The following is a 13660-nucleotide window of genomic DNA, read 5'->3' as shown; positions in this document are numbered from 1 at the left end:
TAAGAAGTTTGCTGCGCTGCCTTAAACTGTTGCAATTATGAACGAGCAATAAATTTGTTTCGCAAATATAAAACAATTTACTTTCACAACTTCTAAGTAAAATGGTTTACGAAAATATGTCACATACATGTGGCTACATTAAAGATCAGACTATCGAACTATTTAATACAAATGAATTATAATTATATATATCAGGACTTCCAGGGCGGCGGCTTAGAGCCGGTGTTGGAGTTGCGCTTCTGTGGTTTGGCGTTTTGTTTGGTGTTCATGGAGAGAATCTTATCGAGCTTATCAAGATCACTTGGCGATTTGCTCAACAGCAGCTCAATGTATGATTGCAGCTTGTCCACGGGTGATGGTGGATCCTTCTTGGCCGCCGTATCCAGATTATTCTTCTCGGTGTTGTTGCTGGCTTGAGTTTTGCTTGATTTGGGCGTTTCGGGATAATGACGTGCGTTGTTCAGATCCGGTGACTCGCTGTCCGTCGTCTCGCCACTTGCCAACTGAGTCGTCTGATTGGGCGAGGTAAGTATGGCCAATGCCTGTTGCCACTGTGCCTCCATTACGCCATGCAGCTTTTGCGCAATATCCGCACTGGAAGCAAAAAGAGACCAAGTATTTATAGAATGGTCTTTTTATATCATCTTTATAATCTGACTTACCGCTTAGTCTTGTAGCAGTTAAGTTGGAGTTCCAGCTCGTCTATTTTCTTGGATGCATTTGCCAGCTGCAGACGGTACAGTTCCACTTCCTCATTGTGCTTCTCCTGTACGAGATTCAACTCCTGGTTGTTCTTCTCGTTGATCATCTCCAGCTGCTTGACTGCTCGATCGGCTATCAGACGTTCACGCTCGCGTGCCTCTGCCTTCAGGTTCTCCTCCGATTTGTCCAGCTGCACTTGAAACTCTTGCAGCTTTTTGGCCACCACATTCTCCATTTGCTGCTGGTAATATTGCTTCAAGGATTTCTGCTGAATTTCCATCTTTTTCTTGAGGTTTGTCTGAAAGAAGGTTGGAATTAAACATGGTAGTCACTCAAATGAACTGCTTGAAAGCTACCTCGGTGTCGGTTAGATTTGCCAGCGCCTCTTGCATGGATTTGCGCTGCAATTCCAGATTATCTGCGCGCGTCTTTTGCTTCTGATGATACTCCTGCAGCATTTCCTTTTGGTGTTGCAGCGTGGACTTCTCCTTTTCTAGTTCTTCAATACGCGCTTTGAGCTGTAGGAAGAAAAAAACATTTCTTTAGAGAAGCGAGGAGAGTAGATAGAGGCACTCGATAATACCTTCTCCACTTGATAATCAGCCTTGGCGAACTTATCACGCAGCTTATTCTGCTCGGCATGCGACAGCTCTTCGGAACGCTTGCTGCTCTGCAGCTGCATTTCAACTTGCTCGAGCTTCTGCGCTGTCTCGCTTGCCTGACGCTTGGCCCGCTCCAACTCGGCCTCCAGTTTGTCTGTCTTATCCTGAAACTTGGTAGCCAAACCCACAGCCTGGGACAACTCATGCTGCAACGACTCGCATTTGCCATGAGCGTCATTCCGCTCCGTCTCCAGTTTATGCACCGAGTCGCGCATATTTTGAACCTCAAAGTTGAGCGTCTTCAGTTGCTGCTCCGCCTGCTGCAGGGCGCAGTCCTTGGACCGATCCACCTCAATGGCCACCGAGATGCGCTGCTGGTACTCCAGCATCTGTGCCTGCAGTGTTTGTACCATCTTCTCCAGGTGCTGGCGGCGCAGCTGCTCTTCCTTGAGCGCAGGTATGCCCTGTTGTCCAGACATATTGTTTGCTATGACTGTGCCTGCCAGATGGCTTTTGCCCCACAGCTCACTTAGACTAATAAGTTTTTCGCTGGGCATTGACGGTGACGCACCCAGTCGTATGCTAGGCAACGACGTGGCCGTTGGCTGCGACTCATGCGCCGGCGTCGAATAGCCACGCATGCGCAAATGATCATCGCTGTAATGCTGCTGCAGCTGTTGATACTGCTGCTGATGCGGGTGTTGCTGCTGGTACTGATGCTGGTGTGGATGTTGGTGCTGGTTCTGGTGCCAAGCATTGTTGTCGTCCAAATAGTTATCGATTTCCTGGAGTATGTTTTCCTCCAGCCGATTACCGCCCTTGGGCGTCGAGTGTGCCATGCCGTGCAGCTCTCGTTGCGGTCGACTGCCCAAGGCAGAGCGCACTGTACTCGATGAAATTGTGGATAGATCCGAAGGCGCATCAAAGCGTCGCTGCTCCTCCTGGCGCTCCAGCTCCATGTTTTGCAAACGCGCATTTATCTGATTCAATTCCGACTTTTTGTCAGGCATCAGAAACTGATACGCAGCTGTCGTAGACGCTGGCGGCGGCAGCGGCAGCGGCGGCGGCGGCATAGCAAGTGCATCTGCCTCGGCAGCTGCACTCATCTTGTCCTGCCGAGGTATATAGTAATTGGGCGGTATTAGCAGCAACAGATCTGTATCATCTGTATCGGTATCACTCATTACAACATGATTGATTGAGTCAATTTAAATCGAAAAGTGAAAAAAGTGACAATTCCGACATTTAAATGCCAAATTGAAGCGTGCCCACCGCTGGTTGCTATAGCTGCGCGTAAACAATGGCGTTGCCACATCGCCGCATTATGCACCGCAGCGCTGCCACATGCCCAAATCGAATTCATGTAAACGCCAGTGTTGCATAATTGCTGCATTTTGAATGCCACAACAAATTGGCGCCTGTCCATTTTATTTAAAGTGTCCATTGTATTAATATCATATATAATGTGTATGTGTGTGTATGTGTACACTGTTTTACATGAATTTTTTAGCGACCCAACCACCTATTAGGGCAGCTAGCACAACAGCAACTGTCGCCATGAATATCCAGAAACCATTGCCCTTTTGTTTCTGCAGCTTCATGGCCAGTAGCTCGCGCTCCTCGTCCTTTTGCTTGGTGATGGTCTCCACCTGTTGTATCAAATGTAGGCGATCCTCTTCCAGCACATGCACCTTATCCATTAGATTGAGTGTCATTGAGTCCGTGTTATCCTTTTCTTGATGCTCCCCATTGCCCACAGAATTATATGAAAACATTTTTTGCAGGCCATCCATCTGGCTATCGACCAATTTGACTTTGAGTTTGGTATCCCAGATGGTTGATGGACTGATATTCTTCCAGAACTCGTGCAAATCTCCAATCGGCTCGGTGGCATCGGCGGCCTGCATCATGAACTTATGGCGGTGCGCATAGATATCATTGGAAATCGGATGGACGAAGATATCAATGGCAATCCTCTCCTCGGGCTTAACCAGACCCACATTGGGGCGCACGAAGAACAAGCGCGGCGTTGTTGTTTTCAATTTGAACGCAATGCGCTTCTGCTTGCTCGGATTGTATACCATAATTTTCTTGCTAACGGCACGATTGAATGGTCCCTCGAGGACTAATTCATCAGAAGGCTCCACGATCAACATGGCACTGAATTTTATGATATCCTGTCTACTCCAAAGTCCTCAGCTCCTATAAAAATTAAAAAAAAAAAAAATGTAGGTCTAATTTCTTGTTTCCGACAAAATGTATTTCAACGTTACGAAATATTGGCTTCGACTAACGAATTGAGCGTAAATAAATCTCAGACAGCAAGCTGAACACAAAGCCTACTTACATTGTCAATGCGAAACGTCTAATAGCTAGAGATGGACTGATTGGGTATATGGGATGTAGAGACTGAGGCAGGAGAGTTGACATAAAGACTCGGAACTTCTTAATAGGAATGATATGCTGAGCAGAAGCAGGTATATGTAAGTCTCTCAGTCTGTCAGCCTGTTCGTTTTTATGCACTCGGTTAAATGAAGAGTCTTATAATTCCCATCACATCACGAAGTTGCTTAGCGTTTGAGACGAAGAGAATCGGGACAGTATCCATACTTATAGGAGCTAAAGGTCACACCAATATTTTAGTATTTAATCATACGACTGAGTACGACAATGCGTCTGAGGTTGGGCAAGGTTGCAGTTGGTTGCGTTGTGAGAGTATCGTATACCTGATGTCAATTTATGCTCATATAGTGTTAAATTCATATTCCAATTAAAACAAGACCCACTGCCGATACCTGAAACAGGCATTGGTTGGCCCATGATACTTAATTCCTTACTTGCCTGTATTATACCGTAGCAGTATAATAATATTTCAGGGATCCTAAACCCTCTAAACACCAGTAAAAGTTAGGGACTTAAAGCTTTGAATATGTTTTTTATGTTTATACCTCCGATTGTCAAAGATCAGCCTATAATGATTAAAACAGCGAGGCTTAGATATAATTACTTAAAAATAAGTTTTACTTCAATTTTTTTTCGCTTTTTTTTTTTATTAGTACATTTATAGAAAATCGTCGAGTATTTCAATTAGTTTAACATGTTTCGAATAATTCGTAAAACTACCAAAATATCATGCGACCAGCATTTGGAGATGTTGCCTTGGACAGGATAATATCCGTAAGTTCAGTGTCCTCCAGTTCGTTGCTATAATATATGTAGTGCAGAGCAATTGTAATATATACATTAAAAACAGTTAGTTAGTCTGTTTAGTGTACATATATACATATACACATTTATTGATTATTGATTTGGTAATAAATAACAATGAATGTTTTTGTTTGTTTGTTTGTTTATTTCTTGGTGGCAACAGCTGGACGACGAATCACCCTGTGATGCGTTGACAGTTTCTCGGATGTGTAGAATGATGAGTTCTTGAGTTCTTGAATTCGAATCGGATATGTGCAGGGGCGGGGACACAGCCACAACAATAACAACAAGTACAACAAATTGCGCTTTTATGGTCTACAAAAAGAAAACAAACAAAAAAAAAGAGAAAAAATATAAAAGAAAAATATGGATGAAACCCATTAAAAATTAGAATTCAGCTTAACTGAATGACAAACAACGAATATTAGACAAGAACAAGAACACAAAGAAAACATAAAGATACGCATATATAGTTACTATATATGTATGTATATAGAACAGGAAATGAACATGCATATGATATAGTTTTTGGGTATGGCTGTTAAAGGAGGTCGCATATATCACATGAGATTGGGGCATTTAGACAATAAGACACAATAATGCTTTGAATGATTCACATTTTATTTAAGACTAATCCAATGTTTAGGCACTATTTCGTTAATAAGTATGTATAGCTATATATATTGCAAAAATCAATAAAAATTATGCCTTAAGTCTCGTTCGCTAAATATTATAAAATATTGTACAGCATTTAGTTTCGGCTTGGATTTGTTTAAATCGTTTTTTTTTTTTTTTTTTTTTATTTGTATTTTTTAATTATCACTTAAATATTTTTTGTTATATATTTTTTTAATTTTTCGGACGGTTATAAGAAAAAAATGTATTTTGAATAGAAATTTTACAATTTTGGATAATAAATATTAGACGTAACTAAAATTAATAGAGTTTTTTGTATTTTTGTTTCTTGTATTTTAAAATTAGTTTAGTTTTTGTTTTGTAATTGTTTATATAAATTAACTTTAATTTATGTGCGCAGTCGTTAAGAGTAGTTTATAAATTAATTTTGTTTTTTTTTTGCAATTTAAATTCGATTTTTTTTTTTTGTATTTCTTTTTTTACTAATCACAAGGCAAATAGATTTAGACTTTCATTTTTGTTGGAGTCAAAGAGGGGCGTTCAAGAAGTTTTGTAACGGGGGCAACGCAGGCAAGTTTTTAGTGGATGCTAAGCTTAACGAGTCTTAAAACCAACGAGCTACGAGAGATAATTAAATATAGCGAGCGAATACCAACACCACTGAGAGAGAGAGAAAGAAAGCGAGAGAGAGAGAGACATACAAGAGATATAGAGAGAGGGCGAGGGGTAGTGTAACTGGGGTAAGGCGTGTATTTAAGGTATGTATGATGCATGAGATTCTTTTGTTTTAGATTGATGGCACAAATGCAACGAGCAGCAAGAAGCGAGTCAAGAAATTTAGTGTGAAGTTGTGTGAAAGACGTTATCAGACAGTTTGTGGCATGTGCATTAGAATGTGTATTAGGAAATAACGAATGGAAGTAGCGAGCGAGTGACTAGTCGAACTAGCGAATCATCTTTCGCATTTCACAATTGCATTTGCTTTTGCTTTTGCTTTTGCGTTTGCTTTTGCGTTTGTTCTTACTTTTTGATCAGCGAGCGCACTTTTTTCATCGTACGATTAAAGATCGTCTTATTGCTGGCGCTATTGTTCGATCCGAGGGATGAGTTGGACGTCTTATTGCTATTCTGGCTGCCACCGCGATGCACATGCGCCGCCGCCCGCTGCTGATTGCCATGCTGGCCCGATGCCTGCGATCTCAGCGACTGCGCATCCTCGCGCTCACTCTCCGTGGAGCTAACTCCGTCCGGGCTCTGGCGATTGGAGGCGGCTGTGCGCTGCATGGGCCGCTCTGGCGTCGGCGACTTGGAGGAGCTGCTCGCATCGCGTCGCTGCGGCTGCGGCGTCGGCGGCAGCGCCAGATTCTGCATGCTCTGGGTCTCGTCGGTGAGCTCGCTGCTGGGCGGCAGGAGCTCGGCCAGCGTTTGCTTGGACAGGATGTGGTCCAGGCTGCGCGACTTGCGATGCTGCTGCACATTGGGCGGGGCCAGGCTCTGCTTCTCCCGTCGCGTCACCGGGCACACTTCCTCCTCGGGCTGCGACTCGTCCTCCGGCTGCAGCGTGCACGTCGAGCTGGCATTGGTCAGCGCCGTGCTGCCGGCGGTCACCATGGCAGCGGCCTTCGCAATGCGCTGCTCGGGCGTGCTCAAGCTATCCTGACTGCTGCTGGCCGCCTCGGCTGCTGCCTGATCCAGCAGCCCGTCCACGCTGTGCGACCGATATCCGTTGGCAACGCTCGCATTGTGCACCAGGCCGGCCGCAGAGCTGCGCCGCGGCGGCGCATACGGCTGCGGCATGATGTTCTGCATCGAGGCGGAGCCGGCGCCGGACTTGTGCAGCAGCGCCGCCTGCTGTGTGCGATACGGTGGCAGGATGTTGGAGCGTTTCGCCTGGCCACGCCCATAGCTCAATAGGGAGGTGCTGCCGCGCTGGCGAGCCGGTGAGGGGGATTGCCGGTATCTATTTGCCTGGTGATTAGCTGCTCGTGAATTATCGAGTTTCGAGTTTGCAATCAAAATTAAATTGATTAATAATTAAGTTGGTTTGCTTAGATTAGAGTAGAGTAGAGTAGAGTAGATAGAGAGTTATGTAGGTATGTGTGTGTGAGTGATTGAGTGTGTGCGTGAGTGTGCGGTATACTAAAGATAGAGAGAGTGAGAGTGAGAGAGAGGGAGATATAGGCCCTCTGGACAGTCCAGCCTGAGGTTGTTTCCATATTGAGGATTCATCTTCATCATCATCATCATCATCACCATCTTCCTCTCTGTCTTGCTTAAACATATGCTGGATGCTGTATATTCGAGGCTAGCCTAAGTGGTCTCGATGGCCTAGTCTACGCTGTAGCTGGGTCTGATTGGTATTCGAATTCGGATTTGAACTGGCATTCGAGTTCGCATTCGCGTTCGCATTCGCATTCGGATTCGAACCCGCACTCTGACTCTGATTTGCAGCTGTTGCTGTACTCGTTGGCCCACCTTGTCCGCTGCCATTGGCCGTCATTAGGCCATCCACCACACTGCCTGCGCCGCCACCACCGCCGCTGCCGCCGCCGCTGCCGCTGCCACTGCCACTGCCACCTCCAACGCCTCCGCCTGCACCACTCTGCTGATAGTCGGAATCATTGCTGTGCATTCTTTGGTAAGACGCCACGCCGGGCGTACCAGGCGCCATCGCCGCAATGCGATCGACATTCTTTTCGCCGCGCAAAAATCTGCCGCAACGGAAAATTAAGTTTGGTAATGTATTGATTGAGATTGATATGAAATTAGGGATCGAGTTTAACGGAATAAATTAATTGCACTTAAGCTAATCGAATGCTTCATTAAATTAACTGACTAACTTAGGTAAAAAGATAAAGAGAGAGAGAGAGAGGGGAATAGGGTTTGTGGCACTATTTGGTCAGCATTCCTTTAGTCCGAATGGCGCCGGTTATATACCTTTCGAGCTTATCGATGCATGCGTCCTGGTAGTCGTGTATCCAGCTGACCCCATTGAAGTGGGCCACGCTGCACATGTCGTTGGGCAGGTTGTCCGGGAACGTGAACTGCTGATCCATAATGGGTATGATATTGCAGTTCGACTCCAAAGCAGCCACAATTTCCTAAACCAGAAAAGGCATATGTATATCAGTATCAGAAAGAGAGAGAGAGAGAGTAGGGTACTTACGCGATGCACCCAGTCCTTGCAGTCAACATCGTTGATGCAGCGATGCAGTGCGTCTGGTGTTAATACTAAGACAAAGTTCTTTGCCTGGCGAATACTGTTGAGTAGACCGTTATCAAATTTGCCTGCCTCCAGACGTTCCACGTCAATGAACACGGAGAATCCTCGCAGCTGAAGATGAACCTGCAAAGGTAAGAGAGGGAGAGAGAGAGAGAGACAGCATTAGACAAGTCCTTTCGCTTACTAAACAAGTCAACAACGCACCTTTAGCAAACTGGCCAGCTGAGAGCCGGTGGAGCGCCTGTAGCTGACGAAAACGTCCAGCGTTTTGGCCATATTCTCCTCGGATGAGCTTGGCAGCGAGTTCTCCAGATTCTTGACCGCGCTGAGAATCTGCAGGCGATGAATGCCATTCTTGATGTTGCACTCGGTCATTAGCATATCCTCGTTGATGTGGGGCAGGGTGTTCTTGTCGATGCCAGCGTTCAGCATGGCGTACGTGTAGGTGCAGTAGTCGGGCCCGATCTCGGCGAGAAATTGATGCATTTTCGCCGTGTCCTTGGACGAATAGTCGGCCATGCGCTTGAGATTTTGCAGCTCACGCTCGAAGCGCTTGAGCAGGATGCCATTGGAAATGCCAATATCGTTGCGCAGATTGTCGGGATTGAGCTTCAGCAGCAGATCGCCGTCGACCTGCGACTCCTCGAACTGGCGCAAATAGGCATGGAAGCCGATCTGCTTCACCCACTCCTGCACGTCCTCGACGGACCACAGCGGCACCTGCTGCGACAGCTTGTGCGGCACCGTCTCGCCAATCAGACGCAGCGCCTGCGCCGCAAACTTCGAGGCGATCGCATTGGGGCAGCTGGCCACAGTCTTGAGTGCCTCGATGGCGCCGATCTCGTGAAAGATGTCGGTGTTGTTCTGCTTGCGCTTGATGCCCGCCTCCATGCAGAAGTGGAAGGCGGCCAGGTTGCGTGCCTCCTCGCGATTCGAGCTGAGCACCGGCACCAGCCGCTCCAGCCAGTGTTTGCTCTGGCCGTGGGCATGGGACAGATTCGACTTGGCGAACTGATATGGATCGTGGGTGGTGACAAACGGCTCGACCAGATCCAGGCAGCCGGACTTGAGCACCTCCGCCTCGATCTCCTTGTTGGCCACGAGCACAGCGATGGCCAGGCAGGCGTAGTACTTGATGTTGTCGTCGTAGTGGAACGCCAAGGGGAACAGCCACATGGGCACATTACGCATGATCATCGCCTCCTGGTTCTCGGCACCGCCGTAGAGCGACAGATTGACCAGGGCACTCGCGCAATGCCGCAGAGTTTCCACATCGTTGGTGCGACACTTGAAGAGCAGCGCGTCCAGTCCGCCCAAGCGGATGACATCGGAGCAGGTGCCCTCGGAATGCTTGAATAGATGCTCTAGGATGCCGGTGCCAACGCGCGAGTGCTCCATGTTCTTGGTCTCCTTGGTGCAGACGCAGGCCACATTGACCACCTTGTCCAGGCCATTGTCGACGACATGCGAGCGATTCTCTGTGGTCAGGCACTGCTCGAGCAGCTGGGCGGAGAAGAACTGCAGCTCGTTGTGCTGCACACAGTTCTTCATGAGCAGATCGAGGCCGCCGCTGAGGCGCAGCGAATTGCACAGGGAGTAGCCCAGCTCGTGGCCGTGCGTGGGCACTTCCCAGGCGCGCTTGATCACCTCGTTGATCTTTTGCAGGTAGACGGATTTCTCGGCGCCGCCGGAGCCACTGGAGTCATCGTCGTCCTGGAGGGAGCTAACGAACGAGGTCAGCACATTCGAATACTTGTTGATGGCCTGCTCGATCTCCTGCTGGCCACTGCCGGCTGTCAAGGACTTCAGGTCGTCCAGCTTGAGATCCTTCAGCTTGATCAGCTGGCCATTGGTGGCGGACATTTGCGAGGAGGAAGAGATCATGCTGCTGCCCGTGCTGGACACGCCCTTGTGCGTCATGGAGTAGTTGGCCTGCGAGGCCGACGACACGTGCTTCTCCTGGCTAATGATGCCATTCGACGTCATCGTCTGCGACTGCTGCGACTGCGAGATGGCCTGCTTGTCGGCGGAGAAGTTGTCGCTCTGCACTTTAATACTGGCGGCGGCCACCTTGTTGCTCGCCTGCTGTGTGATGTCGCCGGTGCGCAGCGAGAGTGCCTCCTACACAGGGTGATGCGAGAGTAGAACAGTTAGAGAGCGATATACACATATATAAAGTATAATTAGCTAGAAAGGGAGGTGATTATAACAGTTGTTGTATATGTAAATGCTTGTTGGCGTTGCTAATTACATGCTCCTACTGCTGAGTATAACAGTGGCAAACACTGTTATACAACGAGTATAACAGTTGCAAAAAATAAACTGATATACTGATTGTCTGATTTCTGTGCTAAGATTATTGAACTTGGGCTAGGCCAGCTGTTATACCTTGCTTTGTTCTACCTCAATGGGTATTTCGCGTATATTTTTGTTGCTTGTTGTGTGGCTGTTGTTGTTGTTGTTGCTGTTGCTGCTGTTGGGCATTGTTGTTGTGGTTGTGTGGGGTGGCGAAAGGGCGCGGACGGTGGTGACTGGCTGCAAAGGGGGATTAGAACTTTTACGTACTCTTGTATGAGACTTGGAACTGGAACTCGAACTCGAGCTAGACGAAGACGACGATGACGAGGCGCTGGCAGCCGAGGCAGAGCAACTCGAGGCAGCCGACGACATTCGGGCAGCGGACGTTGTGGACATGCCGCCGCCCACCACTTGTATGGGTTGCGGCGGTGGCGACAGCGGGCTACTATTGTGGGCAGCGAAACGACCGACGGGCGAGCCGACGGGCGGCGGCGACAATGGCATCTCCACGATGGGACTGGGCGAACGCGTTGGCACAAACTCCGACTGACCGCTCGAACGGAATATGCCCTTGCGCACGGGCCAAGGCGGCTGATTCGGTTGATTCGACATGGCGAGTGAAGATAGGTAGGTGGGAGAGTGGAGAGTAGAGAGTAGAGAGTGGGGCGTGGCAGACGTACTGGAACACGTATTCCAATGTCAGGCGGCGGAGGCAAACTGACTCAGTGGCCGATCGAACAATTTGATGTTCTTGTTTTCGAAATATTTTAAGTGTTCTCACTGTTATACGAATTTATATACGATTAAATACAGTTTGTTATTTATTTTGATTCACATAAAAATAGCGCAGAAATCGGCTGACGCTTTCGCACTGTCTATGTGTGAGAGAGAGAGAGAGGGAGAGCGTGAGTGTGTGCGGGTGTGTGTGTCTGTTGAGTGAATATCGCTCGATGAATCGTCGTATTAATATTTACATATATGTATATATATATGCCTGTGTGTGTGTCTCTGTTTGTGACACTGACCGACAATTTAAGTTTACGATAATTTACAACACTGTTAAGTATATGTTACTGTATTACAGTTGAGTCTAACAACAATTAACGGGGCTTGACGAACGTGTGAGTGATATATGCATGATATGTATACAGATAGAACAGATATATGTACATATACAGGGTATAATTCAACGCGTATTATGTACACAAGATTTAACGAATGTCTATCATATACATATATATCTCACATATTTTCTCATACGATAGCCCATTGTTGATGCTCGTTGAATTTGCGTATTAGAGCTAAGCTTCGAAATTCGTTCAGTTGGAAAACTTCAAAATTGGAAGACCTTTAAATGGTATGTATTGAAGTTTCGTTAAGTTTTTTCTCCAGTTCAATTGACAGTTTATAGTTTCGTTGAGATTCCAGAGCAATTTATTTAAAGAGAACCACTTTATACATAATCTTTTACTGTTTCGTCAAGTTTATTTCATACGCTTTAATCGCATGTTTTGCATGCTACTTTTCATCGAGTTATTATCGTAGCACACATTTCCCGTTCAGGCTGAGAATTTCATCACAGCTCCCGTGAAATTTCGAAACACAAGTGTTATACCACATAGACTGTTTTTTATAAATATGTCGCAGCGAAGGTCAGGTTCTAATTATGTGTTATTCAGTTAGTTGTACACTTGATTTCCCTTCGACTTGTGCTTCCTCTTGCTGCTCTGATTATTTTGCCATTTGTCTACGCGACTCATTCAATTCTGTTTTCTTATTATAATTAGGAAGTCGTCGTCGTAGTCATCGTCGAGTTGTCTTTGGTGCCAATATACAAATCACTTTGCACAGCTCTTGTCTATATAGTTTAGCATATATGTAAGCACACTCATATATATTTATATATTTCTAAATGTGTACATATATATATTTCGTATTTATATGTGTGTACTTAAAATCGTCTCGCCTTTATAGCGTAACGCTCGCGTCGATCGCTTGTCTGATACTGAGAGCTGAGCGCTATTCGGTGCTATTATATTTAAGAAAGAAAATGCTTGAAAATAAAATACAACTTTTGGCCCCAAACACAAACGAAATTCTATAGAAATTCTTAGAGAGCAAATAGCGTCGAAATAAATCACAAACAGAAAAACTAAATAATGTAAGTTTTTTGATACATGCAATATATTTGTTATGGCATTTGTTTCAAGCTCCAGATCGAAATTGTACAAACTTTTAATCGTCGTACAGCTCACATTAATATAAAAATGATTCCGTGGCGAATATCGAAAAAGTCAGCTAGGTTCTTGTGATCGCGGCATAAACAATTAGCCACTGTTTGGCCCACATGGAGCGTATCGGCAGTTGGCCAAATGCCAGCGAGCTCATTATGGGCTCTTGCTGGATGTGTGAAGAAGGGAACTTTTTTTTGGAGAACTTTCATTTGATTTGATTAACAAGAAATATTATTTATAATATAATATTGTTTATAGGGCTTTCAATTACTTGGAATGTAAATTGAGAAACTTTGGAATTTTGTAGAAAATGTATGTCGAATCTTTTTCTTATGGATGAATCACAAGGAGTCAAATTTTGCCTATGTCCCAACTTTTGGCTTGAACTTACTTTTATTTAGTTATAATAAATATAACACAAAATATTGGTTGATACAACATCTGACTAATACTATTTAAAGAATATTTCATAAATCAATACTTGGTCTAAAATCTAGAATATTATTAATATTTATGTATTGTTAATTTTTATATCATTAATATTTATTTTCATAAATATATATTGAACGATATGATATGACTACATAAAAAAAAACAAGAGTTGATCTGATTAAAGAATATGGAATAGCTGAATAAAATTCATCATTGATATCCTTTAAAAATATTGCTAATATATGAGCCAAGGCAAAGACTTGACTTAATCCAAGCTCAAGCTCGACTCACAGAAATTAAATATTAAGTATACGCAATGTAATTTA

At 45.4% G+C, this 13660-nt stretch overlaps 3 protein-coding genes across 11 annotated transcripts in view; all 3 read right to left on the bottom strand.

Annotated features, from left to right (window-relative positions):
- Window positions 1-53: 53 nt before the first annotated feature.
- Cnb (centriole duplication and spindle assembly protein centrobin) lies at window positions 54-2619 on the bottom strand. The gene is made up of 4 exons (XM_018006949.2): window positions 1286-2619; window positions 1059-1220; window positions 663-1000; window positions 54-594 (listed from the first exon to the last, which is right to left on the bottom strand). The coding sequence occupies exons 1-4, from the start codon at window positions 2486-2488 to the stop codon at window positions 192-194; spliced, it is 2106 nt and encodes a 701-aa protein (XP_017862438.1). The 5' UTR covers window positions 2489-2619; the 3' UTR covers window positions 54-191.
- Window positions 2620-2680: 61 nt separating this feature from the next.
- fan (farinelli) lies at window positions 2681-4075 on the bottom strand. 2 transcript variants are annotated; one of them, XM_089468020.1, is made up of 2 exons: window positions 3652-4075; window positions 2681-3506 (listed from the first exon to the last, which is right to left on the bottom strand). In XM_089468020.1, exon 2 carries the CDS (start codon window positions 3458-3460, stop codon window positions 2798-2800), a length of 663 nt encoding a protein of 220 aa, XP_089324146.1. In that variant the 5' UTR covers window positions 3461-3506; window positions 3652-4075; the 3' UTR covers window positions 2681-2797. The 2 variants fall into 2 exon arrangements, with proteins under 2 accessions (XP_089324146.1, XP_089324145.1); XM_089468019.1 differs by lacking the exon at window positions 3652-4075 and adding an exon at window positions 3578-3644.
- Window positions 4076-4219: 144 nt separating this feature from the next.
- Window positions 4220-13660, bottom strand: part of Sarm (sterile alpha and armadillo motif) — a 39862-nt gene continuing 30421 nt past the window's right edge. For 6 of the 8 annotated variants that reach the window (XM_089468009.1, XM_089468011.1, XM_089468012.1 and 3 more), the window contains 6 exons: window positions 8575-10491; window positions 8314-8493; window positions 8085-8248; window positions 7623-7858; window positions 6172-7126; window positions 4220-4508 (listed from right to left, as the gene is read on the bottom strand). In XM_089468009.1, the coding sequence (XP_089324135.1) occupies window positions 4424-4508; window positions 6172-7126; window positions 7623-7858; window positions 8085-8248; window positions 8314-8493; window positions 8575-10491 (3537 nt within the window). In that variant the 3' untranslated portion in view covers window positions 4220-4423. Of the gene's footprint in view, window positions 4509-4561; window positions 4827-6171; window positions 7127-7622; window positions 7859-8084; window positions 8249-8313; window positions 8494-8574; window positions 10492-13660 lie in introns of those variants that run through there. The other 2 variants (XM_089468010.1, XM_089468014.1) reach the window with 2 other exon arrangements.

Source organism: Drosophila arizonae, chromosome 4, assembly GCF_054131065.1.
Source record: "Drosophila arizonae isolate 15081-1271.41 chromosome 4, UAZ_ARI_1.0, whole genome shotgun sequence".
In the NCBI taxonomy this organism is placed as follows: Eukaryota; Metazoa; Arthropoda; class Insecta; order Diptera; family Drosophilidae; genus Drosophila; species Drosophila arizonae.
This window is presented reverse-complemented; position numbering and strand designations above follow the sequence as displayed.

Excerpts from the sequence above, each read along its gene's own strand:
- Cnb (XM_018006949.2), bottom strand. The coding sequence starts at position 2,488 with ATGAGTGATACCGATACAGATGATACAGATCTGTTGCTGCTAATACCG. Across the intron at positions 1,221-1,285 it reads CTGATTATCAAGTGGAGAAG|CTCAAAGCGCGTATTGAAGA; the intron begins GTATTATCGAGT and ends TTCTTCCTACAG. Across the intron at positions 1,001-1,058 it reads CAAATCTAACCGACACCGAG|ACAAACCTCAAGAAAAAGAT; the intron begins GTAGCTTTCAAG and ends ACCTTCTTTCAG.
- fan (XM_089468020.1), bottom strand. The coding sequence starts at position 3,460 with ATGTTGATCGTGGAGCCTTCTGATGAATTAGTCCTCGAGGGACCATTC.